We start from the raw sequence: 27,671 nt of genomic DNA, 5'->3' as shown, positions 1-27,671 counted from the left end.
CGAGTACTAAAGGAGATCAATATACCTCCTTGACTTCAACATGACCAAGAGACATTAGTAAAGCCTTGTAACTCCATGTAAAAAGATGTCAATATAGGCATTCGACCTCCATGTAAAAAGGGGAGGTTAATAAACATCTACAGGTCCTCATAACTAGGGGAAGTTGGTAGTCTCGTGACATCCATTTGGTCAAATGAGGTTGGTATTGTCTATGACCTCCACTTGAGCAAGGAAGATCCATATTGAACTGCAACCTTTACATGACTATTAAATATTGGTATAGGGCATATAGGCTCATGATCTATATACAACTAGAGGGGTAAACATATACGTTAGCCTTATTGGTTACACTATCATGGTCTTCTATGTTTTGATGATATTAACCTATATATGGTTTCTAGTGTTTTCCATTTTTGCAAATCATGTTTCGTACAGGTTCAGTGGCAAATACATGAAGTATTAAGATCAAAGGCAAAGATCGGACTGAGTTGACGATCGAAGTAGGAAAGATAAAAAAGTCACGTACTCAGATGAACCCAAGCACACCAAAGGAAGCTTAGTGTTGTATTATATGTAATAGGGTGTGTGTTTGAGGTAGTTTATGTTGTAACTCTTGCGTTTTGTTTCTTACATGATTTCTCAGCAAGAGTTGAGTAATTGCATATGCATACTAGGACACATGAGTAAATAGGATTTCACCTAAACTCACAAACTCAACTTTAATAGTTTTCAAAGTTAAAATCAAAGAGTTTATCAAAAGAATCATAAACTCAAAATATGTTTTCAAATGGACAAATTTTTAACATCTTAGTTTTAAGAATATTTTTATACTTAGTCCTAATTGTGTCAAAAAGAGCTTTATGTCCTAAGCACTTAAGAAAGTCAAGTATATTTTCATAAAGGACATACTAAGCATATAAGATATCGAAACGATTTTTCAAATGTGTTTTAATTAACAAGATATCTTATATTCAAGGAGAAACTCATTTGGACAAGTATTAAACTTTATTAGACTTAATATATTTCATATACTTTTGTCCAAAAATGTTTTAAGTGTTCAAAAGGATTTTTGGTTAGATTTAAAACCTCAATTATGCACCGATCACCCTTCCTGAACACCCTTCGGTATTTGGGGCATAACTTTTGCTAGAAAATTCCAAAAAGTGTGATCTTGGTGTCTATGGAAAGTTAAGAAAAAATCTCAAAACTTTCATGTTGATGACTTTTTCTGATTTGGGGTATTTGTCGACATATGCAGGAAACCGTCAAAGTTTTCAAAGAGCCTAGAAAAAAAATCGACAGTTTGTGGTTGTGACGGAACACCAACGAGCAAAAAACAGCTAGTTTTCAAAATAGTTTTTTAATAAAACCCCTCAATGGTCATAAAACAGCTAGTAGCCCATTTTTGCCTATAAATACAAGTTCTTAGACTTGTTTAAAAATGTTTTTGATTATTGTTGATCATATTGGTGAAAAATATCTTTGAATTTGAAACCTAACACTTTGCACTTGCATTTTATTTGTTTATTCACAAAGTGCACAATGCTCTCTTACTCATTGATCTTGTGTGAATCATTCCTTAAGAGATAAGAGTGAGGATTTTATTGTATTTCATATTAGCTCATTTGAGGAGCATTTCTTTATATATCATCTTCATTGTAAAGGTTATTTATGAACCAACTTGGTGAAGGTTCTTTGTGAACCGAACTTGCAAGGCATCTTGGTGATCCTTGTGACTCTTGGTGAGCGCGGTAGGAATTTGTTCACAAGTTGTAAGGTTTCTCCACCTGTAAAGGAGATCATAGTAGATTGTGAAATCCTTAACTTGGTGCTAAGACGTGAATGTAGGCGTTCGTGTTCTTTCTCTACCTTTACTCTTTATTTTATATCTTGTGCTTGAATTTACATTTTATCTATTGTGATATAATTGCTTACAATCTTGTCAAGAGTTTTTATTTTATAGAGAAAGTCGTATAATGCAAAAGAGTCCATTCATCCCACCACCACCACCACCCCTTGGACTCTATATACTCCTAGGTGGGACAACTAACAATATATTTCATCTAAACCTACATACGAACCAAAACTCACAAAGTGTTTCAAAAGTTTAGTACGGTAAGAACTTGTTTAAACTTGTTCATTATAAAAACAAGTGATTTCCAAGTCTAATTTTGTTGTTCATTTAATAAACTAATCGACCTTGAACATGAATGCACTTGGCTCATTTCGAATTGTGAGCAAGTCAATTATAAGTTCAGTTTGGGCTTGTTTACTTAGCTTGAATTAGATTATTATGTGCTAATTTAATAAAGTCAAATGAGACTTAATAAACTGTAGTAAGCTTAGAAGTAGGGAATTGTTTGTGCATAGGATTATTTAACTCAAATTATGTAACCTAAATATAAAAATCAATAGCAAAAGGCTTACTTGATATGGTTTTAAAAATAAATAAATAAATAAACAAAAACTCTAAAATATCAGAAAGAGCCACTTTTAACCTAACAAAACCTCTCTTAAAATAAATCGTTCTAAAAGAATCAAACCATTAGTGAACATCTCATACGTCAACTTGAAAAGAACTTGTGACCTCATTCATTTACATGATACACAAGTTTAAACAAAGTATAATAACTTGATCTAAGTTTTAATCAAGCTCAGCTTTAGTAAAAATTTAACAAATAAACTTAATCCTTTAATGTCATCCATGCTTAGCTCACATACATGGATCGGCAAGAAATACATATGCGCATGACGCCTCACCGACCTAAATAAGCCAATGCATCTCGGTTTTAGAACCAAGATGCCAACAGATTATTGAACTCATGTGCCATTCCAAACATCACAAATATCAAACGCCTCAACCGCCTAACAAAGGCGTACCAAGGGATCTCACAAGCAGAGTCAGCTTACAAAAAAGGAGGATTAATAGAGGCAAGATAATGACCCCTCATTCTTCTCTATTTCCTTGGATTCACTCCTACCTCCTCCTAACTTAAGCACCAGAGATTCCTAAAGGCCCCCGCAGCTCCCAAATGTGTTCTCCTCGCATGATTGTTCAATGTCATGACTGCAAATTTTGGTAAGGTGAATTATTAGCATATACAGTAATTTCCAGCTGTTTATGACTGCAACGACTATATACAATTTTCAACTATCCATTTAAAGCCAAAAGAATTCTAATATAAAAAAATTATTATATATATTTTTTTTCAAGAACAAACACGAAGCCTTTCACATTTTTATGCTGGTTGCAATTAACGCCAACAGGCTTTGCAATGGTGAATTTTTTTTAACAAATAAAAAAACACAGATTCTGTTTTAATTTAAACCGTTTGTGATTTTAACATCTAGCCAACTCTAGCTTGCGCCACTGTAAGCTGACAGTCATCCGCCTGGCCAGTTGGGGGTTGCGGGGTTCTCGGGGCTGTCGTACCTTTGGTAAGCATATACACTAATTGAACACATCTAACACTTCATACGCAAGTTCACATTTGAGCAACATATTTTATCACCAGGCTTCTAATGCTTCAGTACTCTTCCAATAATAAATCTTAAATAAGCCAACATACTACATGTTATAACGTGACATTTTATTTCATTCATGATAAATCACAAATTATAAAGAAAAAATATCACAAAGCATGCTCATACATCAACATTTTATGATGAAACAAGGGGCATTCAAAATCTCAATATTTCTATATAATAAAAAATAAAATTGCAGCGAGCATCCTCAAACCGCACATCATGTCCTATTTCTGTCCCAAAACTTCTTTCAAACTTCATCTCAATGTAGCCATGTGCAATACAAATCGGAGATTTTAGTCTGAGTGAATCATACTAGAAAGCTCGGTTCACCATCTGTAACCCATACTGCAATGATTTTCAAAGTTTCATGGAGCAACTTAAAATAAAAAATTGCAAGACTTTAAACTGGGCATCCAAGCCAACGGTCAACCATCCTAGGAAAGCTTAGTTCATCATTTATAACACAAATAGCACTCTGCACACTAAAAACTATTCGCTAAATTTCGCATTTGCCCTGGAACTTAAATTTGTAACACAAGAATTCCCTCTTAAACTACCTTAGGCTGTTGCATTTCTTTTAGGCTGCACATTTTTGTCAACCCCAACATTTAACATTTCCATCATGTACCAAACCAGAATTATCACACCATCATCATATATATTTGGTCACTATCCACAAAGTTATGATCATCTTTACAATGTATCCTATTTCAATATATAATTTTGCTCCTATTCCTCAAATGGACCCCAAAAATATAAGAACCACAACTTAGGCTCAAGCGAATTACTTGAACCAATGAGAATCGTAATAAAGTAAATAATTCATGAGGCGATATACTTAATCATGGACAATATTAATGGTGAATAAAATGAAATAATTCATGAGGTGATATATTTAATCATGGACAATAATAATGGTGAATAAAATGATGTCAACAATATATGCAGAAAAAATTACTGATGCAATGAAAGAGCCAAAAAGTTAACATGCTGAGTTCAGTTAAATAGCACATCAAACAAATATAAGTTGCCACAAACAAGATACGAGGCCAGTGAACAGACCAATGATTCAAGTGAGTAATGCACTATTACAGCACATAGGAACAATGCACTTAAAATCAAAACATAATACACTACCAAAAAAAAATGGAGCCCAGTGCACAAAGCTACAGCGTATGCAGGGTCCAGGGAAGGGCAGACCACGATGGTCTATAGTACACGGCCTTACCTTGCATTTTGCTAAGAGGCTGTTTCCACACCTCCAACCCATGACCTCTATAGGTCACACTGACAACACTACCGTTGCACCAAGGCTCCCCACTCTAAAAGGGGCATCCCTGGGCCGCAAGGAACAAAAACTTTAGCTTTCAGTAGAGGCAATCCACATTAACAATCAAAAAAATTGTTGAAATTGCTCATGACCAAAGCAAAGGGAAGTCCACATTGCACTAAATAACTGAATAGAAGTATTTAGAAAATATAAAATTGTTCCAAAATGCCTTCCAATGTATGATACTTAACACCTTCCAAATGCATTCACAACTCAAAACAATTATGATTTACAAAACCAGTTTGTAATGAAAAATAAGGGATACCAATGCAACATAGCAGGGTTGAAAATTCTTGACACGAATTCTTTCATTCTCCTCATTATCATAAAAAAAAATTTATTTAAAACCTATTTCCCTAGTGTTCCATGCAAGGCCCAACAAGAGGCCGGATAGGGAGAGGCATGTGAATTGCATATGCAGAAGTTTCCAGTTCAAATTGTATAACAGGTGAAGAATTAAACATTATAATGAATTTTGTAGTTTTAGGATACCCAAAGCAATCTGTATTACGGTGAACCAAGTTTACAAGAATGATCCATTGCTAACTTAGATGGCACATGAACTAAAATTCTCCCCACTTATACTACACGTGAATAAGTGAACACTTTTCAGACCACCTAAACTGCATTCACAGCCTCACAAATTCAAACCTAAATATTCTTTCAACAACAGTGATTTATACACGTGCATGAAGTGCAGAAGAAGTATCAAAAATTATTTAAGGAAGCATCCATAGGCATTAATTTGAAACTGCTTAAGACCAGCCTCCTTGGGTACCCATGCTCCCAAAAAAGAATCATACTCAAAACATGAACAAAACTCGGCCTACACTGCTGAATTGGCAAAAACACCCACAAAATTAATTACAGGCACCTGCAGTTTCAAAATTGATGGGCCCAGGGCAAAACTACAGAAAAAATATCAAACAGATATTATGTAGCCAGAATGTCCTGCAAATACACAAATATACTCAAAAGACCAGATAAAATCAAAAAAAATTGAAGTTTCAATAATTGATTTCACACCTTTGCTAGATAAAATTAGCACATTAGAAGTGTGGCAGGAAGGCGTGGCGCAAGGATGCAAGGAAAGCTGTGCACACAATGAACAAGAAATGGATGTTGCATAGTTTGACCATTATATTTTCCAAAAAAATCCATCTCAGATAATTTTAAAATTAATGTTTGCCCATTAAAAACAAATAATATTGCCCAACAATACTAAGTGCAATAAAAATATACTCCTCTGAAAATTTTCTGATACCAAATCAACAATCCTACAGCGCCATCTGAATAACAATGTCATATAGTGCCAACATTCTTAAGGAGGGCCATATATCAAGATCATTACTAACCAGAAGCATGTCATAAACATATTATGTCATAGTTAATATAATGGTGGAATTCCTTTGCTTCTAGAGACAAGCTACAGTCGGTTCACTTCCTGAACACATTTTTCTGGCTGCCTAGCACAGAATGCCGCTGCTTCATTTATTTTCATCTCAGATAACTTATATCCAATGATCTACATTGCATTTAATACAAAAAATGTGGACCAACATTCCTTAAAAACTATCTAATACAAAAACAAATAAATTCATACATTCTATCAAAATCAGCAGAAATATCCAAGCAAAGCCTACTTCTACGATTGACAATAGCACCATTACTCACGGATAGAAATCACATACTTATGGCAGAAGCAACAGCTGTAAAGCCAAAAACATAGAAGAAAATTGATCATTAAACCTAACACTTAAATCAATCAGCATTTGATGCGCTTGTACCTCGCTGGAAAATCATCAATGCCTGCAGAGATAAAGCAGCAACTACCGGATTTCCCCATCCTCACCAAGCTCACCATCTTCAAGTTCCTCATAACCACCATTTCGACGGGAACCATCTCGATGATCTCTCTTGTGTCTTTTATGCCTGCTTTCATTATCCGATTCAGGTGTGTATGCATGCTGCAGAGAAATATCAGATTAGATTATAAGAGTACACAAAGTCATGTAGATAATAAGAAAAAGTTATAAGACGATCTAAAAACTTTTCAACCTTCCTAGATTTTTTACGATCACTGCTATGTCTGCGAGACTTCTTAGACTCCTCTTTCTCATCCTTATCAGAGATCACATCGTCAGTGTTGCTTTGGTGACGCTTTCGATGTTTCCTATCTTTGTCTTTTTCCCTTTTTTTGTCCTCTTTATAGTCATAACCATCAGTCACATCTACATTTTCACTCTCTGTCTCATCCTTCTTTGACCGTTCCTTCCCCTTCTCTCTTTCACGTTCTCTCTCCTTTTCCTTTCTCTCTTTCTCTTTCCTCTTCTCTTTCTCTTCTCTCTCTCTGTCTTTCTTGGCCTGCAAAGACGGTAAAACCAAAAACCCCAAAAATGAAATGAATCAAGACAAACAGTGTAAGTGTACAACAAAAATAATAAAATGTAAAAGGTTCATTTCCCGTGGTGAGGCTTAAACACAAAAAGCAAAAACAGTTGGATTGCTTAGACAACAATTACCTCAAAATATGAGGAGCACAGAAAGCCTACACATCAGACAAGGCAGCTCCCCAGATATTGATGGCCATTAAATGTAACATTCTGGGATAGAACTAAACACAAAATAATTTGGAATTCTTCTACATTTTTATTGTGAGTACACACACATTATGATTTATGAAGCAAGAAGGCAGCAAGGATACCAAAACTGAGAATTTCAGCACCCAACCAAGCACAACCCCACCCCCCCCCCCCCCCCACATACCTGTGCGTATCTTCCAACAGTCAACAGCCTACATTACAGGCGCTTGGCCAATCCAACTTAGCAGTAAATGATGGATACAAACCCTCATGGCTCACCTGCCTCTCAATTATAAGCAAGGCATTGAAAAAACAAGATATTTTTTTCTTTTTTTCTCCAGTAAAAGTGTCATCTATTACAAATATTAGGAGCAAAGCAATCTAAGATACAAAACAATGAAAAACAGAACAAAATGAATGCTGCCATGGGCTCTTATTTAATTCCAATATGAATAGGGATAAAGTTGGCCATTCACAGCATACTTCTTGTGCTAAAGCGGTAACTCTACTGATCAAGATATTTTTTCTTCGATACAAATGGTACAAGCAAAGAGCATAAACAGGCAAAACAACTAAAGGTAATCCCTAACTCCAAACCTCTAAAATAAGAGATATCCACTCCAACACTATATTGTTCACCGAAAAAAAAAAGAGGCTTAAGCTAAAAGACCTGTGTTGCCAACCCAATTAGCCAGTTTATAGAACTTTACCGCAATAAATAGGGTCAAGTTGAGAAAAAGAAGGTTAAGAATAAGAAATTATTCAGACATAACAAAAAAGCAACTTGAGAAAATATCCAAAGAAATTTTTACACAACTGGGTATGAAATATCATTATACGACCAATTCAACCTACCAAATGCAAGAACAGAATAAGATTTCAGCTAAGCAAAAATTAAAATGAATGTTTTAATGATGGCTCATAGATTTATCATCAAACTTGTAACCAGAAAATTAATTAATATTATTTTAACCAAAGGAATGAAGTGGTACTGGAAGCATCTATAATTATTCTATACTAACAAATCAATCAACATTTGCCAGTTGTTACAGCATATTCTATAAATTGGCCGGATACCACTTGGATATACAATTATAGAAAAATGTTATTAGTTTGATACCTTTTCCTCCTCGCGCTTGCGTTCTTTCTCTTTTGCTTTCTCCTGTAAGTGCGCAATGTATTCCTCAAATATCTCCCTTCCAAAGCTCTCTTCCCCAATTGAACTAATACAAGCATGCAGGTAGAAGAATAAGCTACCCCAAAAGAGGTAATTTTTATAAGGCAAAGAGTAAACAGAATAGCTAAGATTAACAAGCAATACCTGTACTCTTGGCTATCTTCAAAAAACCGTCTGCAATCCTCCCATTTAGAAGAAGCAGTTATTTCCTACCAGGTTACACAACAGTCAAAAATTAGTGTGTGATGGAATGAACCCCTCACGAATTCTAAATCCAAGTAGGAGTATAACATCTCCAACCCCTGGCATTCAAATTGTGTCAAACCTTGAAGGTGCGCAATAGGCTAGTGAAGTCATCTGCGAGACGTTGACGCTTTTTAGCTTCTTTCTCTTCCCTCTCCTTGATTCTCTCAAGAAGCTCCTCAAATACAAGCTGCAATCAGATAGAGCATCATGAAAACCTAGTACCCCAAAACAAAAAAGAGAGAGAGAGAGAGAGAGAGAGAAAACTCTGCATACAAGTCACAATCAAGCATAGTAATTGATGCAACTACAATGGAGTGAAAACTATATCACATAGCATGTTTATCAATAACTTTTGCACCTCAAATCTCCAACAAATTACTGTCAATCAGTGAATTAGTAGTCAATGCAGCAACAGTCAAAGGCCCATATAGTGGACACACTATAATGCATAATCCCAAGAGCCAGCATGTATAATGCAACATAAAGTGCAGATAGTAAAGTAGGACAAGCAACGGGACTAAACAGCTGAAGTACTAGGCATAGCAACAGCACTCCATTGCTGAAGATATATAAATCCACTACTCCATTGCAACATGCTAGCTCACACCCATGTAGTTTGTTTTCTGCAAAAAAAAAAAAAAAAAAGCCATACGCCAAGACTCATTACACTAACAGACAAACAAGTTACAGACCACAAAAAGTAGTTTCTCAACCAGGCGCAAAGTGAGGGCACATTCTCATGAAGTGAGGGAAGCAGTTATTAAAATTGTGTAGAATACCCCATATAATGGATTCTTGGTGTCTAAACACAATGGCACTAATATTTGAATTCTTAAAAAACCAAAATATTCAGTACAAAAAGATCAACTAATACTACATTACAAATTGTAGATAATACACAACGTTCATGGCACGAATTCCACAAAATAGAAGCAGAAACGAGCAGCATGAAAGATAAACACAACAAAAGCAGCAGCAGAGCAGCTCTGACAGAAAAATTCCCGAAAATAGCGCGCAATTTCATGCTAGGAATTCCAGATAAAAGAAACAGAAATGCAAAGAAGATCGAGGGGCAACAGAGTAGAAATTTCCCAACAAAAAAAAAAAGGTAGCATAAATTTCAAAAAAAAAAAAAACGAAGGAAAAAAAGACAGTGAACGGAAAAAAGAATAAAAAAAAGGTGGGATCACAGTGGTGACTGACAGCAACAAAGCAAAATTTTTTCCAGGAAAAAGTAACAAAAATCCCAAAATAACAGTAAAAAAAAAGGGTCACAGAACTTCAGACTGACAACACAGGCAACATCAGAATCACTGATTTTGATCAATCAAGAAGAAGAAGAGAAATAGAGTTGGCCTTCAATCAAAGCTTGCGAGTTGGCATTGGGAATCTAGGATTGGCCTTCAACTGCATCTCTACTAGCCTTGAAGGATGCTGAGAATATTTTTTCTCAAGAGGATGCTGACTTGCTGAGAGTTGGGAAACATTAGATGCAAGATGAAGAAATTATCCACTTCTTTTCACCTTCTTTTAAAATCACACACAAATCAGATGGCTAAGACTGAAAGGGGAAAAAAACAAAATATAAAGGCAAATATGCACGAAGCACCCCTCAGTGTGCTTCTTGAAGGTTACCTCACCATGACCCCCATTAGGCACAACTGCACATGCCTCATCGCCTCAGTGCGCCTCGTGCCTACTATGGTGATGCTGCCTGATAATTCCTTGAAAATCACTTCTTGAATCTCCTTGCGAGCACCTTGGAGAAGATTTTAAAGATACCATGCATGAGGAGGATAGGCTGGAAATCATTGATGCTAAAGGCCCCTTTTTTCTTAGGAATCAAGGGCTGCCCACAGATCTGCTTGTTCTTCGAGAATCATAAAAAATCAGGATAATGTCCAGCTTTGGGAGGTCCATCTTGCTTGAAAGAAACCCAAAGTGAAATCAACAGGGCCTGGCACTTCGTCTCCATCGCAGTCCTCGAGGATTTGAAGAATTTCATCATCACAATTATTTCAAGCCACTCTGTAGTGGAAAAAATTCAAAGTGCTGAAAATTATGCCATTAACTCCGTCTCCAAATTGCAGGTTCGAGGTAAAGATTCTTATAGAAATCACAAATGCTTTTTATGTTTGCTTCACCAAAATCACCCCTCGGTTTCAATTCGAATAAAGGTGCTGAACCTTAGGAGCACATTTGCTTCTCAGTGAAGAAGCTAGTATTCCGACCCCCTCTATGAGCCAAAAGGTCATAGATTTTTGTCTCCAGGTAATTTCCTCCATGTTAATGACATCATCCAGCACTTTTATGAGCAGAAGTCTTCTTGCTATATTTTCAGCATTGAGGCCTTGAGTTATTTCTTTGTCATCAAGCTTCTTGAAGACAGAATCTTGATAGTATTCTGCCTACTCTTTCTATTTCTCTTTTCTTCCACTTATGCTTTTATCCTTTTCACCCTTTCATTGTTGTAACTTATTTCAATTGGCTTTATATGTGACTATTAATGTAGCTGAACTCTCTTCTAATACATAACAGGGAAAAGAAAATGTCACTTTAAAGAATCCAAGATTTTTTTTTTTCCATATAACAGTCCAATAAGCCACTCAAAACTCATTGTGAAGAAAACATAATGCATTAGGCTATGTAAAATAGGTTCTTCACAGTTCAATCATCCATAGGCTTTCACAGAGTAGCTTCTTCTAGGAATTGAAAAGTGCACACTGACTTGAATTGATAAATGTTGTTGCAATCGACGTGCAAAGTTGAATTTGTTTGTTTAGATCTTGTTACTGGCACAAAATTAGAGCACTCCATTGTAACTAACATCATGCACCTCTGGAAAGTGTCCCTCTTGCTATCCCGTGCTCTTATGGCATGATTGTCAATGTATCACAAACATGATAAGACACAACAATCTACCTAGACTACAAAGAAAGGGAAAAAAACATGTATAACATCTCTGTTTCTGATGTTGGTGATTAAATGTAGAAAACAGGAATATATGCCAATCCATCCATATCACACGCGAGGTCTACGAGCTACAATTGGAGAGTGGGTGTTGGGGTATTTGTAAATTTGTTGGATAAGAATCCGAGATGGAACTGTTGGCAGAGACAAGGTAGATATTTGAATGTGCTGTTTTTGCTCAATTGGAGCACTTTGATTGGGGAACGCAATTAGGAAGGCCCCTATATTGGCAGGCAGTACAATCTGCTCATAGAGATTGGTATCTTGATCTGGGTTTCAGCTGAATGACAGAGTTTTCTCAATTTCCATTCCTTGAAGTTCAAATGGTTAGAAATGGAGACCATCTGCCTTGAGGTTGATTGTGGGATTGCAGGAGGCCAATCAGTCCTAGTTATCAGATTTAAATGGATGGTTAGAACCCATACCAGAATACCCTTCCAAACTGTCACAAAGATGTGGAGATGATCCTAAACCTCACAATCACCTGTCAAAGCTAATAAAATTTCAAAAATCAGTTGTTGGAAAAATATCCAAATTGTAGCTTATCCTTTCTCAACAACTGCAACAATAACTACAAAATTAATATCCTATTATTAATTTCTATAATCAGAATGTTTCTCATTATTCTTGGAATAATCAAATTACGTTGTCATCCTAATGTAGGGGAGGTACAGGAATTTACTTCTTTGAGCTCTATTCCTTATTCGTGTCAATTCCTCACTTCCCTAGATAGGAGATTATGATCTACTGATAGTTCAGTTCCTTTTCCTGCAAATCCTTCAATTCTTATGAATGATCTTTTCATATTGAACCAACCACTGGTAATCCATAAGTCCAAATGCTCTCTTTTTCTATGTCACATATGCGTGCACGCTTGCACAGAGAGAGACTAATAGTAATATGTCCAATCATGATAGCACTCTCCTTCCTTCCCTAATCCATATCAACAAACACTATAAATCTCCATCTCTCTCTCCCACATGCACACACACACCCACACAGCAAGAGAGAAGGATCCATTCAATCATGAAGGAACTACTCGTCCGCATTTTAACACACTACTTCGTTTCCTCTTGCAATTCAAAGTCCGCATTTTAACACACTACTTTGTTTCCTCTTGCAATTCAAAATTAGAATATTTTGGGGCATGACATGGGATTACATGCCCCTCAGTCATAGAAGAGAAAAGAGAGTGGAGTGAAAGGGTGATATGGAATAGAAGTCATACAAATTTCTGTCTGTCTTTATCTGCACATATTTATTTGGTACTCCTGTCCCTGGTCCTCTCTTCTAATTCTATACTGATCTGCCTCTATTCTTAAGTTTGTTTTGCCAGGTGATTCACATAATTGCACTCTCTAATATCGGTAACATAAAATTTCCTTTGTGAATATGCTATTACTTAAATCTTACCGCATATTTGAAACTGAAATTTTCCCTTATGTTTTTGCCGGTTATGTCAACATAGGTAGTTGTTGGATTCAGTGATTATCACATGTATATAAGATAACTAAGGAAGTCCTGTTAGACTTAGGGAGGTGATAGGAGATATTATTTCTTCCTCTCAGCGTGATTTTATTTTGAGATTGATACGATAAATTAAGGGGCTGTTTTGTACTATCTTTCTGCAATTATCATGGGAGAGCCCAAGACTTGGTCCTTTTTCCATGAGGATAGAAAATGTGGTTCCACTTGCAATATGTTCATGATATTACCTTTTTTCAGAGAAAAAGAAATTCATTAGATAGAGAGAGAATGTAAAATCAAGAAAGAAGACATCACTTTAACAAAATTTGAGTATCCCAGAAAAAAAAAAAAAACACGCACACACACACACATACACACACAAACACACACACACACACACACAAAAAATGTGAAAAGCAGCAAAAGAAAATAAGCATGCTCTAAGATGCCAATCACGCTAAACATCTGAAAAACACATCTCCTTGAAGTTTCCATTGCCCACACACCATAAAGAAGCCATAAAATGAACCTTCTCCTAGACCAGCAAATATGATAACTTCTTCCCTGAAAATATATGCAAACTCTGTTCCTTCCACAAACCCCAAAACTCTGCAAATAAAGCACAATTCCAAAATGCAATTCCTTCCTTCTTTCTACCAAACCACACAAGAGATTGCCAAGAACTCCTCCACTGTCCTTCAACAAACGCAACTTTCTCCAGGATAATTGAATAGCTTGTTCCAAACCTTCCATGCAAAAATAGCAATGCAAGAAAAAAAATGTGATACAGATTCTGAACAATCAAAACAAAACATACATTTAACAGGAGAAAGAGCCTTTAAAGGTCTCCTAATCTGCAGCAAGTCATTAGTATTTATCCAATTAAGGACAGCCAACAAAATAAATTATCGGTGTTCATGATATTACTTTATCTTGTCCTTCTGTAATATTTTTAATATTCTGCAAGTTCTTGAGCTAGTTTCAGGGCTTAAGGTTAATTTGGACTAGTTTGAGCTAGATGCTTTTAGTTTGAGAGTGTGATGCTTTTAACTTTGTTATGCTTGTGGGTTGAGGGATGTAATATTGACATATGCTTTATTTAAGAGTTTCTTTAGGTGGTAACCCTCACTCAGTGAGACTCAGGAATCCCATGGTTGGGAGTTTCAAAATGTCAATGGGAAGAAGGGTGCGCTTTTTTCCTTTAGAAGTCATATTACTCTAATACAGGCATGTCTTTTGTCCAATTTACTTTATTTTTTATTTTGTCCAAAATTTTATTAGGGGATGTTTAGAGAGGATTGCAGGATTTTTTATTTTTTTGGTGACAAGTGGTTGAGAGGAGGGATCGTCTTTTGATTAGAGAATATAGATCAATAACCTGATTCTAAGAGTGAGGGAGGCTTGTGTCATGGTAATTTTGTGTCTCTAAACACTGTTCAGGTGGGTAAATCAATATGACCTTTTCCTTGGAAACGAATTCACCTTCCATAAAGCAATCAAAGGTAAATTTGGCCTGCAAAAAAATGGGCGGGATGCTCATATTGGAGTTGAGAGTTACGGATGAAAGACCAAGGAAATTCATTTTGCAGCTATTTCCCTTTTCTTTGCTTGTTTGAGGGACTGTCAGGTAGATCCTCAGCTTGGGGAGGATTACTTTTCCATCCCTTTTCCCTTCTCTTCGTGTCATGATGCATCTATTTCTTCTTTTATGATTGCTGATATTGATCGTGTTTCTTGAGACTTTCATTTTTTGTAGAAATGTTTTATCCTGTGATTCCTTTTAGTCTCATCCAACTCATTCCTCACAATCATTGGCTCCTGATAATCATTTGATGACAAAATTAAGATTCCTTCAAAGGTTAAGGCTTTCATGTGGAAGGCTGTTTTTAAAATAGAGGTAAAACCAATAATCAGTTGCAAATTAGGTCTTATTGTCCTTTTTGCTTTGACATGGGTTCTTTCATTTTTCTGACTGAAGAGCCTTTGGAGACAGAAGAGCAAGAAGGCCAACAATATTTCATTTTGTGACTGAAGAACTGGGGGGCAACACCTCATCTTGAATAGTTACAGCTTCAGAAAATATTTTACCTAATGATCATCTTTTTAGAGGTTAAAACTCTTCTGATTAGTTTTTTCTTCCAATGGACCCAAATTTATTGGATTAATACCAGCTTTATCCACACCAGGCTTGACATGATCTGTATCATCCTTTTGGATCCCATCAACTAGGTTTCAACAGCATTCAGAATTGAGAACAAATTTGAAATAGGAACTGAAGAATTTTCTTGTTTCTTTCCCTTCTATTTTTGTTTGCTTTTACATTGCAGTTGAGAGTGACCAAATTGAGATCACTTAATTAGTTTCTCAGCATACTCCATATCCAACAATCACCTTCTGGATTCATCACTTCAATTTGATCAGGGCAATCATCTCGTGTATCAATCATGCAGAATCCAGCATATGACAAATTTGTCATCTGTTTTGTATAGACATCCAGATATAGAATGACTCCAACTGCCCTTGCTACATAACTGAGACAAACTGAGGCCCAGCAAACAGATGGAATATTGAAAATTTTCACTCATATAGGAACCTTATTACGTTGTAACTTCTCCTCTCCAGCCATAGGCCAGTTGGATAGGAACATCGTGTGTTCAATGCACCAAGATATTATCTCATAGGAGTGCCTTTCCATTTATCTACAGCTACCTCAAAATTTTCTAATACATGGATATAAAAGGATTCTTCCATCCGTTTTTACAGGTTCAAAAAACTGTAGCTCAGAATCTTATTATCAAACAAATTATGCCAAGAGTTTCCAATTGAACGTCCATCTGATTAACTATTAGCCACAGCAAATCGTCTTTTGATGTGCTCTTTTGAGATGCAGATCGCATAAGCTGCTTCCTGTAGCTCTCTATAGCATTTGAGGATTCACCTTGAATGCAATCCATAATTATAACAATTCCAGTGGAAAACCAGAAGGATCATAAAAACAGAATTCCAAACTGCTAAGCCAGGAACTCAGAATTGGATCAAGACCAGGGGGACAGTGCACAATAGCAGAACACCACTAAAATGCACCAAGAGAAACAGAAAATACAGAACTTCAAGAAAAGGGATCAAAAGCAACTAGGTATTGAGACCGTAATATTCACTAGAAAATATAAAACTTCAAAATATAAAGAACTTCACGAGTATCAAAGAGAAAGGTCATTTCCAAGAAACTGACATAAAAGTTTAAAATATGGGGGAACATCATAGCTATCCAAGTAAGGTCATTTTCAAGTGACATGGGACTCATATTCCAGTCAATATATATGTAAACACAAGCATGAAACCAAGAGTAAATTTTAATTTTGAGTCAAACCACTGCAAATATATAGAAAAAGACACTGACCAAACTGGAATATAATAATAATAATAATAATAATAACAACAACAACAGAATATTGAAACAGAATACCTTCAAGTTAACATCTGATACGTATGGGGAATCAATTTCCTCCAAAATGCTAGCTTTGAAGTCTTCAAATATCGATGCTGATGTCATGGTAACCTTTCGGAGAAGAAACAATCCACACATTACACACTGAACATATGTCAAGCATTAGGCATAGCAAAATGCAAATAATCATTACCTTCACAATCTTCATGGCATCTTTAATACGAGTTTTGTCTTCATGGTACTGTTATGAAGGCAAACAAAATTATAAACATGCACACATGGTACCGTCATGTAGGGAAACAAAATTAAAGCATGTATCTACCACTAATTTTTTTTTATCATATCATTTCAGACAAACCTGCAAAGGAAACATCTAAAACATATGTCAATGCAAATATAATTGTTGGACCCTTTCAGGACTTCATTCTCTTGTTGACTACCCCCAGTTACTTTCAGCAGCAAATATGGATAAGCATTCATAAACTCTATCAATAACTTATCAAAATTTGCCCCCCATCATATCTACAAATTAAGACAGCAAATTTAAAGCAGATGTCTGAACCATGGAACAACATTCCCTAATGAAAAAATAAGAACAAATGGCTATATAGCATAAGCATGGACATTTCAAGTGACATCCTGTACCGACCAAGGAAAGAATAAAAAATAAAAAATAAATGATAGAACAATATCAAGTATGGAAACGGGAAAAAATGAAAATAAATAAACCTAAAGAATGACAAGTATACCAACTCACTTAATGTACAATCATATTGATGACCACTGAAATAAAAATCTATATCAGTTGAATAGGAAAGCCATCAATCTCTCTCTATCTAGCCCAAGAACCCTCTCCTACTAGCTTCTCAGTTTCACCTTTTCTGTAAATTCAATTCCCCTCTGGAAGTTTGAAGTATGAAGATCTGGCTAGCAAGCAGCAGAGGAGATAAATAGATTATGGAGCAGACCATAGTTGTTTGAATCTTACGATTCTCAATTCGATTCATATGGTTCATATCAATTCCACACCAAATCAATTTGAATCTTACTAGCAATCTATCGGTTCACCTCATGAATCTAACGAATCAATCCAAATCTATTGAGTCACACGATTCTATACCTATCATACCTAACAAACCCAACAAGTTTAACCTCCTCAACAGAAAAAAAAAAAAAACAACATTTTTTCCTTTTTTTATTGCTTTTATTTTTACACAGTTGCCTTCCATTCCTTGTCTGTGTCAATTTTGTGCTAAAAAGGAGAAAAAAAAACTTTTAAGACTTATGTTGCCTTTACAAAAATATTCTTCACTCAAGGAGTATAGTGTTTCTGCGGTTTCTGTTATTAGGAATAAGGGGTGGAATAATCACCGAAGCAAATGTGATACTCATTTCATTGAGTAGTTAAGATTCAGAAGTTAGCTTTTTAATAATGTCAATTTTTTGTCATTTTTTTTTTAGGCCAACTGTTTTTTCCTCTTTAATCCAAGAAAAAATATGCATGAAATTTTATTTTTTTTATAATTGTTGATAAACACTGAAAGTTCTATTTTTTATTATTTTTTCTTGATTCCTTCCCTTAAACAGCATAAAAAAATTTTATCAATATTTCCTGATTCATTCTCTTATTTTTATTATGTTTAGTGAGAGCATCCACATGAAATATGATCTTTTTTATTGTCAAAATTTAAATGTATTTTACTGTTCCATAATAATTTAGACTTGATTTTGAAATTTTCTACAAATATTGCAATTTGATTTGATTCTCGATTCTCAATTCCCAAAATTGCAATTTTGATTCATAATTTGAATCTCGATTTGACAACTATGTCCTTAATCCATACCAAACACAGCCAACTTAATCTTCTCTGCAAAAGGTCTGTCCAACCAACCTAATATATCATCAGAAATAGGGAACCAATCTGACACCTCACCCATAAGCCGACAAGAGTAATCCTCGATGTACAAATTCATAAGAGCCCAGCAATTTCCTCCAAAATAATTGGATCCCTAACAACAACCCCCCATCGGATTCCATACCTTTAATCACACTCCTCCTAAGTATACCTTCATCTATTCTATGAAAAAATCTAGAGCTACAATCTCCCTCCTTAGCCCACTTAAAGCTAACCTTTTGCCTCCAACTCATTTCCTCCAACAATAAAGCCTCAAATTCATTATTAAGAGAAACCTTCCTATGAGTTGAGTCCTCCAAAATATTACCCATATTCTTCCAAATGATCAATATTCTCCATCTCCTTCAAAATACTAGCCTTCTTAATCCTTGTGTCACCAGAGACTTCCATGTTCCAGCTTAAGCAACCTTTAAATCTTCTAACTTCATCAAAAACCTAAACCCCTTCCAACCTTCACTCAAGGTATTACAGCTATTACCCTAAGACTCAACAAACATCAAAAAGAAGATGCAAACGCCACATATTTTCAAATTGGAATGAAGCAGGCCCCGCTGTGGACACTGAGAATCCAAAAGTTGGGGGAGGGGGAAGCAGAAATCCAAAACTGACCAAACAAATGTCTCTTGAGAAAGCATCCACCTACACAGTAGTCGGTACAACACAAAAATCAAACCGGGCACAGAACAGTTATCCAGCAGACCAAGGGAATACAGCATCGACCAATATGAAAAATCACAAAGAGCAGACTCACTAATAAAACTATTGAAACAGTGCATGATATAAGTAAACCAGGATCATCCAAATTTCAAAACAGGATATCTAAATATGATTTTTAATTTATAAAATTTGATAGACAATTTACTCCCAACACTATTCACTTATGTATGGCTGCGTACTATAGACCCATTGTGGTCCACCCCTTCCACAGACCCCGCATACGCAGGAGCTTTGTGCTCCAGACTGCCCTTTTTACTATTTACTTATGTACATGGAAAATCTATAGATAGTAAATTATAAAAACAAATTGAACAGCCCTTTCCACAGCAATTATTCCAAAGTAGGACAGTTGGTAACTAGAAATATAAATAAAATCAGAGACCTACTTCATGAATAATAACTACACTAGCATACTATAGAGAGAACCATAATAAAATCACACAATTTTTTTCTTTTCTTTTTAATATGCTTTAAATCACTGTACGAGTTTCCCCAAGGAAAAACTCATAGTTAAACTAGTTAGATTTTCATAGTAGGACTCCATTAACATCCAAAATGCAAAAAGATATTAAATTCATATAACCAAAAAATATTTTTGTAGCAAGTTAATTCCTAATGCAATGCTATCAAAAATGGAATCAACAGTTATATGCTTTTTTCTACTTAAATAGTCACCTAATCTACATAAAATATAGAAAAATAAGCTTGCATTTTACACCGTATAAAGTCCAGCAATTTTGAACTTGGTATTATAACTTCAATATAACCATTTTCCCCTTTGCAGTGCTTATAATAATTCATGTATTAGACAATAGACATTTCCGTAATGAAATAACACAATCACCTGCTTCTCTAATTCCTCAGCCACATCCTCAAATAAATCTTTTGGTGTTGAACCTGATGTGTTTGATGCAACTGCCAGATATTGCGGCAACTCCTTAACCTGATATTCAAAGACAAAAACAAGAAAGCATGCTTTTGAGCAAGATGCAATTCTTAGAAACCATTTTACTTCCCTATCAGGCAATTTCCTTCATTTTTTAATCTGCAACAGAACAAAATCAGTTTGTTACCTTAATACAGTATTCACGCCAATGGGTTTTAGCAGTAAGAGTGCCAGCAGCAACATGTTCTTCCATCAACCTGCGAAACTCATCACGGTTTTTCCGCTCGGTCCGCCTCAATTGCTCCTTAAGTTAATTATTACAGATAATATCAGAACACACACAAAAGAAACTTTAAAGATGGTTTTAAAAATGTGATTATATAAGCACCTTTTGCATCTTCCTCTGTTCCTCTTCTTCCCTCTCCAAGTCACGGATATATTCCTGCCACAATAACCAATATTAAGATATGGTTCCATGAGAAATGAATAGAAAAATTTTATAAGGTTACCTGGAAAACTTCCAAACGATCAATTTTCTCCAGCCGTGAACATCTTTCATCATCCTCTAAGCGATCCTGAACTTTCCGCCACTGACTGTTCACCTGCAGACAAAAGGCAAAAAGTGAATCATGGTTCATCCAGATGACAAAAAGTATGAGAATTGTACAATAAATGCAATACAAAACATTAGAAAACAAATAAAAACATAATTTAAAGAAATAACCTTAATAAAGTCACAGGATTCCAAAAATTTCCTGTATTCAATTTTATTTCGCTCAAGCTCCTCACGAGCCTTAATCTTTTCCTGCATCAAAATACCATAATGTGAGCAGCAAAATCAACTATGCAAGCAAACAGTGACGCACCCAACTTCAAGACATCACACACACTTGCAGCTTGCCCCTTCTGAAATTTCAAGAAATCACTCCACAGCAAGTATATTTATGCCCCCAGACTGACTCAATTCATTGATAAGAAAAAAGATGGGTGCAATTTAAATTCATGTAAAATAATAACAATAATCTCTGATTTCATTATTTATGCTCGGTGCTCACCATAGCTGCAGAGGATGTATTGAGAAGTGAATTTTCATTTCTCATAATCGTGCAAGTAAAAGCAACAACGATAATAAGTCAAGTATAGGATGTACAAGCATAACATAAGTTATGTAATGATACACCAGGAAATGTGTCATCTTTTCCCTCCTTGGTGAGGTACTGAACAATTATCACAGCTACCATCATCGATTGTGGGAGCATCAGTGTTGCGATCACAAATCATCGTCACCATCATCATTGCCTTTACCCTAACCCATGTGTCCACTTCAAAAACAACAACATATAACAACATAACAGAAGACAAAACTCTCTTGAAAATATAGCTCTAGAAGAAGAAGAAGAAGAAAAGAAGCTGAAGATGAAGAAGAACACATGTTTAAGTTCAATTCAAATCCGGTAATAACAAAACTCTTACATGGCTTTCACACACTATTTGTAAGAAAGCCTATAATACAACAAATTACACATATACCCATAAAGATACATGAAATTACAAAAGAACTCCTAGAATACACATTACAAGCCAACCCCCAAATAACACAAGCCTAATTAATTATTCTAAATCTATTGGGCTGAAATCCAATAATTCCTGAATCCAATTCTCCTTAATCAACCTCCACTGAGGGTCCATCGCTTGGCCTGCTTCTTCTCATACATAAAATCTTCCCCAGCTGGAAAAAAGTTAGGCCTCGATTTTTGGAATGTTGGAGGAACAAAAGTAAGAAGTGAACTTGGACTCTTAGAAAGCTGGTGCTCAAGCAATACAAGAACCTGCATTCCTTTAGCAACAACATGGACTGGAATTGAGAATTGGCATCAATGTACAGATTGGGAATGACAAAATAATAAAAATGTGTTGAAGACTTTTGATGCCTTTAAACACATGCATTTCCTTATTTATAGTGTTTTCAAGTTCAAGTTGAGTAACTTTGACATGATCAATAATGCCAGATTCTTTCTCCTGGTTAGTTGGTAGAGCAGGCTTCAATATGATCTTACCATCATAATGGAAGATATATGTGTTCTCATGTCCTTGAGCCACACTCAAGTCATCCGACCAAGGAGAACAAGGAGTATATGGCCAATATTCATGGGTATGATATCAACATCAAACATTATCAAAATAGTCACCCTTCTGGATAGGAATCAAACATATTTCACTAACATGTGAGAGTTATCAACCCAAGGTATATCATAAAGCTCTCAAAGATGTTCTGGATGAAGTTGCATACAACTGATACAAGTGACCCCATTCATAGAAACCATACTCACAGGGGATATTCCATCAATGATGATTTTGTAAACACTCTCTCCACGCCTAAGAAAGGTGTGAAAAAACTTGAAATTGTGCCCAAAGTTTGACAAATTGCATTCCTTTTTCCAACAATTAGCCACCATGTTGTTGGATTTATACATGTATATATTGCAACTATATATCACTGGATGTCCTTGCACAATTGGCCCACAATTCTCAATCCACTCATGTAAAACCAAAAAACTGACTCCCAATTTCCAAGAACCATCTCCAATTCACTTTTAATCTTTGAGTAGCATGCAGAAATGAAACAAATTTACTTAGAAAATTCACAAAACGCAGCAATAAAACCTCATCTTGATGCTGGCAGTCCAGCAGTAACAATTTCTATCAAATTATCACACTTGCTTTCAATGTACCATACCCACAATCAAAATATCATCCTGCAAAACAAAAAGTAATGAAAAAACCCTGATCTCACAACTGGAGCAATTTCTCATGAAACTGGAAAATAGAGGAGAGACTGGCAGTTCTCCTCACACGCATCGCAAGCATGTGTGGCACTTGCACTGCCAGCAAGGGTTCTTCCAGCGATAAATTTTTGGGTGGTGGTAGACTGAGGGGTCGTTAGTCCATCAGTGGTGACAGCGTGAAGAAATAAGTCCAGAAAGTTGTGGATTTTGAAGTGGCAACAGCTGGAAGAAGTTTGGCTAGCGCCTGGGGCTTCACCAGTGATCTGATGGTGATAAAATTTCAGCGATGCAGTTTCAGAGGTTCTATTTTTAATGACTTGAGTGGTGTTGTGAAATGTTGGCTGGAAAATAGAATTTGAATTCGAGGGGCACAACTGTAATTTGGCTGGAATTTGCTCGTGTTTTTTTCCCAAAATCTGGGATTGGAAATGGAGTATTTGGGGAAAACATGCGAGATTGACAGAGAGGAAAAGATACGAAGAAAGAAGAAGAGAGGAAGGTTGCAGCACTTGGGGACGGCAATTGATTGCAGAATGGGAAACAGAACAGCGGTACATGGGATAGAACAGAACTGCAGTATAGCTACTGGCAAAGGGAAAATTTGGGAGACAAATAAAAAGAAGGAAAAGAGAGAGTGGGGAAAGGAAGAAAAGTTCGGTGGAGGATTTTGAAGGGGGGAGATCTGATAGAATCCTATCCCAATTTTTTTTTTTCTGGGCCTACAGCGAAAAAACCGACTTTCTTACGATTACGAGGTTCATTCGAATATGAAATCCAATCCTGGAAATACAGCATCCCACTTTTTTTTACTACCCAAAGCTTCGATACATTTAGAAATCGAGAAATCTCTACTGGAGCTGATGCTATCCGAGAACAATTAGCCGATCTGGATTTGCGAATTATTATAGATTACTCATTGGTAGAATGGAAAGATTTAGTGGAAGAAGGCTCCACAGGGAATGAATGGGAAGATCGAAAAGTTGGAAGAAGAAGGGATTTTTTGGTTAGACGCATCGAATTAGCTAAACATTGAAAAGTTCTGTGGAGAATTCTGCAAAAATCAGAAATAGTGAGAAAAAAAATTAAGGAGAATAGGAAAGAAGAAGAGAAGAAGAGTGAAAGTGGGGGGCTGAGATTGATCTGATACCAAATGATGCAGGACAGCATCAAGGATCTGCTGCCAAGGGAGAAATTAGAAGACATTGAGGAAACAAGGGAAGAGGAACAGGAAGAAGGAGTGGGGAAAAGGAGATACACTTGGGGAGGGAAAAAAGACATGTTCACTTCAATTCAAATTCTTCAATAACCTAACTCTTACATGGCTTTCACACTATTTATAAGAAAAACAATAATACAACAAATGACACGTACTCCTAAAGATACAAGAAATTACATAAGAACCATTAAATACACAAATATTACAAAACCCCCAAATAACGTAAGGGCATAAAATACACAGATTTTACAAACCTCCAAATAAACATAAGCCTAATTAATTGTAATTTCATTGCACTTAAAAATCCAATAATTCCTCAACCCAACACCCCTTAATCAGCCCCCCAATGAGGATCCATCCATTGCTCTACTTCTTGACCTACATCATCAAGCTTAATCTTGTGACAACTTAAAGAGTACCAAATTTTGTTCCAAACCTTTTTCATTGTATCAGACGAAACTTCAAACTAAGGAAGCAAAATAAATCAGGTGCCTACTGATATTTGAAACCTCATTTCTAAATTCCATGTCTTTAATGTGAGTCAAATTGCCCAAAGCTAATGACACTCGGGAGGGCAATCAAAATGCAAATCTTCATACTTCCAACAATAAGAACAGTATATGAACACTCTTAACTCGTTACTATTGGGATAAAAACTTAATTCTACAGTATGTGTATTTAATAATTTATATCTCAACACTCTGGATCTCTTGTACCTATAAAAATACAGTGTTCTAGCAGTATACTTTCTCTGCTCCACACTCTAGCAGATGCAATTAAAAAAATTCTGCCATGAAACAGAATATTAAATAAATAAATAAATAAAGGCAAAGTTAAACTAAAAAAGAAAAATAAGAAAATGACTTATAGACATAACAGCTTTAAAAAAAGATGGAGAAGCGGGAAATCTATAGGACTAGATAACATCCCTATTGAAGCTAGGAAATGTCTAGGGGATAAAGGAAGTATATGGCTAATTGATCAATTCAACACTATTATAAAAATCAAGAAAAATCCAGAGGACTGAAAAAAAAGCACATTAATACCTATATACAAAAACAAATGTAACATTCAAAACTGTAATCACTATCGCAAAATTAAACTTATTAGTCATAGGATGAAACTGTGGGAAAGGGTAATTGAACAAAGAACAAAAATAGAAACAAGGCTTTCAGAAAATCAATTTTTATGCCTAGGAGATCAAGAATAGAAGCTATGTATCTCCTAAGAAGGTTAGTGGAAAAGTACGGGGAGAAAATGAGGAAGTACACATGGGTTTTATCGACTGAGAGAAGGCTTATGATAAGGTACCTAGGTAAGTGCTTTGTTAAGTCCTAGAAAAGAAGAGTCTGCCGTAGATATATTAATGTCACTAAGAATATGTATGATGGAGTAACGACTAGTATTAGGATTGCAAGTGGAGATTCTAGAGAGTTTTCAATCACAATAGGTGTACACCAAGATTCTGCTTCAAGGCCTTATATATTTTCTTTAGTGATTGACAAACTTTTTCTTTAGTGATTGATGAACTCACTAGGAATATCCAAGAAAGCAGGAGTGGGGTAGAATCCAAACTAGAACCGTGGAAAACAACCTTTAGAGTCTAGAGGTTTTAGGGTAAGTAGAAACAAAACTAAACATATGAAATGTAATTTCAGCAAAATGAATATTGAAGATAAGATTAAACTTAATAATCAAGAAATCAACAGCACTAGTTGTTTTCAATATTTAGGATCTATTATGCAAACAGAAGGAAAAACTGAAGAAGATATAGTACATAGAGTTAAAGCAGGTTGGGTAAAATGGAGTGCTTGAAGAAGTACAATTATAAGACCAGCCATGATCTACGGATCAAAATATTGGGCAACCAAGAAATAGCATATTCAAAAAATTAAAAGTCGCTAAAATGCAAATGCTAAAATGGATGAGTGGTAAAACATTAAAGGATAAATTAAGGAAGGAACATATTCGCAACAAGCTAGGTATAGAGATTAGGGAGGGGAAGCTTAGATGGTTTGGGCATTTGAAACATAAGCCAAGCAATGCATTAGTGAGGAGGAGCAAGCTAGTTATTGTTAACATACTAGGTGAAGTAGGGGTAGACCTAAAACAAATTTGAATGAGGTTGTAAGGATGGATTTAACAGCTCTTAAGCTAGTTGAGGAAAATGCACATGATTGCATGAATTTGGTGGAAAAGGATTCATATAACCAACCCCACTTAGTGGGACTTAAGGCTTCTTCTTCTTCTTGTTGCCTTTATAAATACAAAAGCATTTAATCCCCGAAAATAACTTTGTTCGTTTCAGTGGAAAAATTTACATTAAAATAAATTTTATAAATCACTACTGGAATAAAATAAACCTTGTATTTTATGAAGAACATGTGTTAAAAAAATAGTAAGTAGACAAGATTTTTCCTTTTCTTTGGGGGGGGGGAGTGGGGGGGGGGGAGCCTGGGGGGGAGTAGGGGACACTAAGAAAGAGGGCAACAAAATGGACAGAATCACTAGTATGTTTGGACATTCAAACATATAAAGGAGCATCTGTGTGTGAAACTTTTCCCTTTCTCTATTTCAAGTATGCAAATCCTAAATTTTAAGAGCGACCATCTGGGGTCATACATAGATATATAGTTTCCTTATTTATGCACGTCAACGCACTTTTGAAAACCAGATAGCAAATTTACCTTCTCCTGAAGTTCATCCAAGTAACTATGGAAAAGATCTTCACGGTCTCTAGCTCGTTCAACAGCCTTGAACCGTTCATCATCTTCAAACATTGTTACAGCCTTGCTGGAAAAAAAAAAAAAAGAAAAAAGAAAACCTCAGTAAGAATATAAAAAACATTGAACATGTCATTTCAAATCAGAACAGCAATTAGGGTCTACACTGAAACCCAAATTTTTGATAATGCAAGGACAGGCACAAACCTCCATCTTGTGGCTGATGTAAGTTCCTTGGACTCCTGAAAAAGGATGAAAGCACAAAATCAGCAATAATCAAAGATGACCACAAAAAATACTCCAAAATAAATATTTGGCGTACCTCCAACATCTTTATGAACTCTTCTCGTGCTTTCCTCTGCTTTGCACGCCTCTCCTCAACCTCCAATTTTTTCCTTTGACCCAAGTACTAAAACAGGTGTATGATTAAATATCAGCAAGAAATCAGTAAAATTATTTTTTACAGAAACCAGTGAAGTTAATCAATGCGCACAACAATTTGTAACAATACCAAATGCCATTCTTCAATGCATGCCATGGATACAAACCCATGCAAGTACCATCTTAGCTTACCTCATTAAATGCTTGCTTCCGCTCACCAAGAGTTTTGAGAGCACCATACCTTTTGTCATTAATTATCACTCTCATTGCCTGTTATAATATGTCAATATCAATCACA

At 35.7% G+C, this 27,671-nt stretch overlaps 1 protein-coding gene across 4 annotated transcripts in view; it reads right to left on the bottom strand.

The window, feature by feature from the left end:
* Positions 1-2,549: 2,549 nt before the first annotated feature.
* Positions 2,550-27,671, bottom strand: part of LOC131161878 (pre-mRNA-processing protein 40A) — a 40,607-nt gene continuing 15,485 nt past the window's right edge. For 2 of the 4 annotated variants that reach the window (XM_058117884.1, XM_058117888.1), the window contains 16 exons: positions 27,566-27,643; positions 27,315-27,401; positions 27,200-27,234; positions 26,957-27,062; positions 20,992-21,072; positions 20,777-20,869; positions 20,656-20,709; positions 20,455-20,571; positions 20,226-20,324; positions 16,942-16,989; positions 16,767-16,859; positions 8,943-9,050; positions 8,762-8,826; positions 8,561-8,663; positions 6,917-7,222; positions 6,312-6,825 (listed from right to left, as the gene is read on the bottom strand). In XM_058117884.1, the coding sequence (XP_057973867.1) occupies positions 6,688-6,825; positions 6,917-7,222; positions 8,561-8,663; positions 8,762-8,826; positions 8,943-9,050; positions 16,767-16,859; positions 16,942-16,989; positions 20,226-20,324; positions 20,455-20,571; positions 20,656-20,709; positions 20,777-20,869; positions 20,992-21,072; positions 26,957-27,062; positions 27,200-27,234; positions 27,315-27,401; positions 27,566-27,643 (1,611 nt within the window). In that variant the 3' untranslated portion in view covers positions 6,312-6,687. Of the gene's footprint in view, positions 3,068-3,566; positions 3,874-6,311; positions 6,826-6,916; positions 7,223-8,560; positions 8,664-8,761; positions 8,827-8,942; positions 9,051-16,766; positions 16,860-16,941; positions 16,990-20,225; positions 20,325-20,454; positions 20,572-20,655; positions 20,710-20,776; positions 20,870-20,991; positions 21,073-26,956; positions 27,063-27,199; positions 27,235-27,314; positions 27,402-27,565; positions 27,644-27,671 lie in introns of those variants that run through there. The other 2 variants (XM_058117885.1, XM_058117886.1) reach the window with 2 other exon arrangements.

This window comes from Malania oleifera, chromosome 8, assembly GCF_029873635.1.
Source record: "Malania oleifera isolate guangnan ecotype guangnan chromosome 8, ASM2987363v1, whole genome shotgun sequence".
Classification (NCBI taxonomy): Eukaryota; Viridiplantae; Streptophyta; class Magnoliopsida; order Santalales; family Ximeniaceae; genus Malania; species Malania oleifera.
This window is presented reverse-complemented; position numbering and strand designations above follow the sequence as displayed.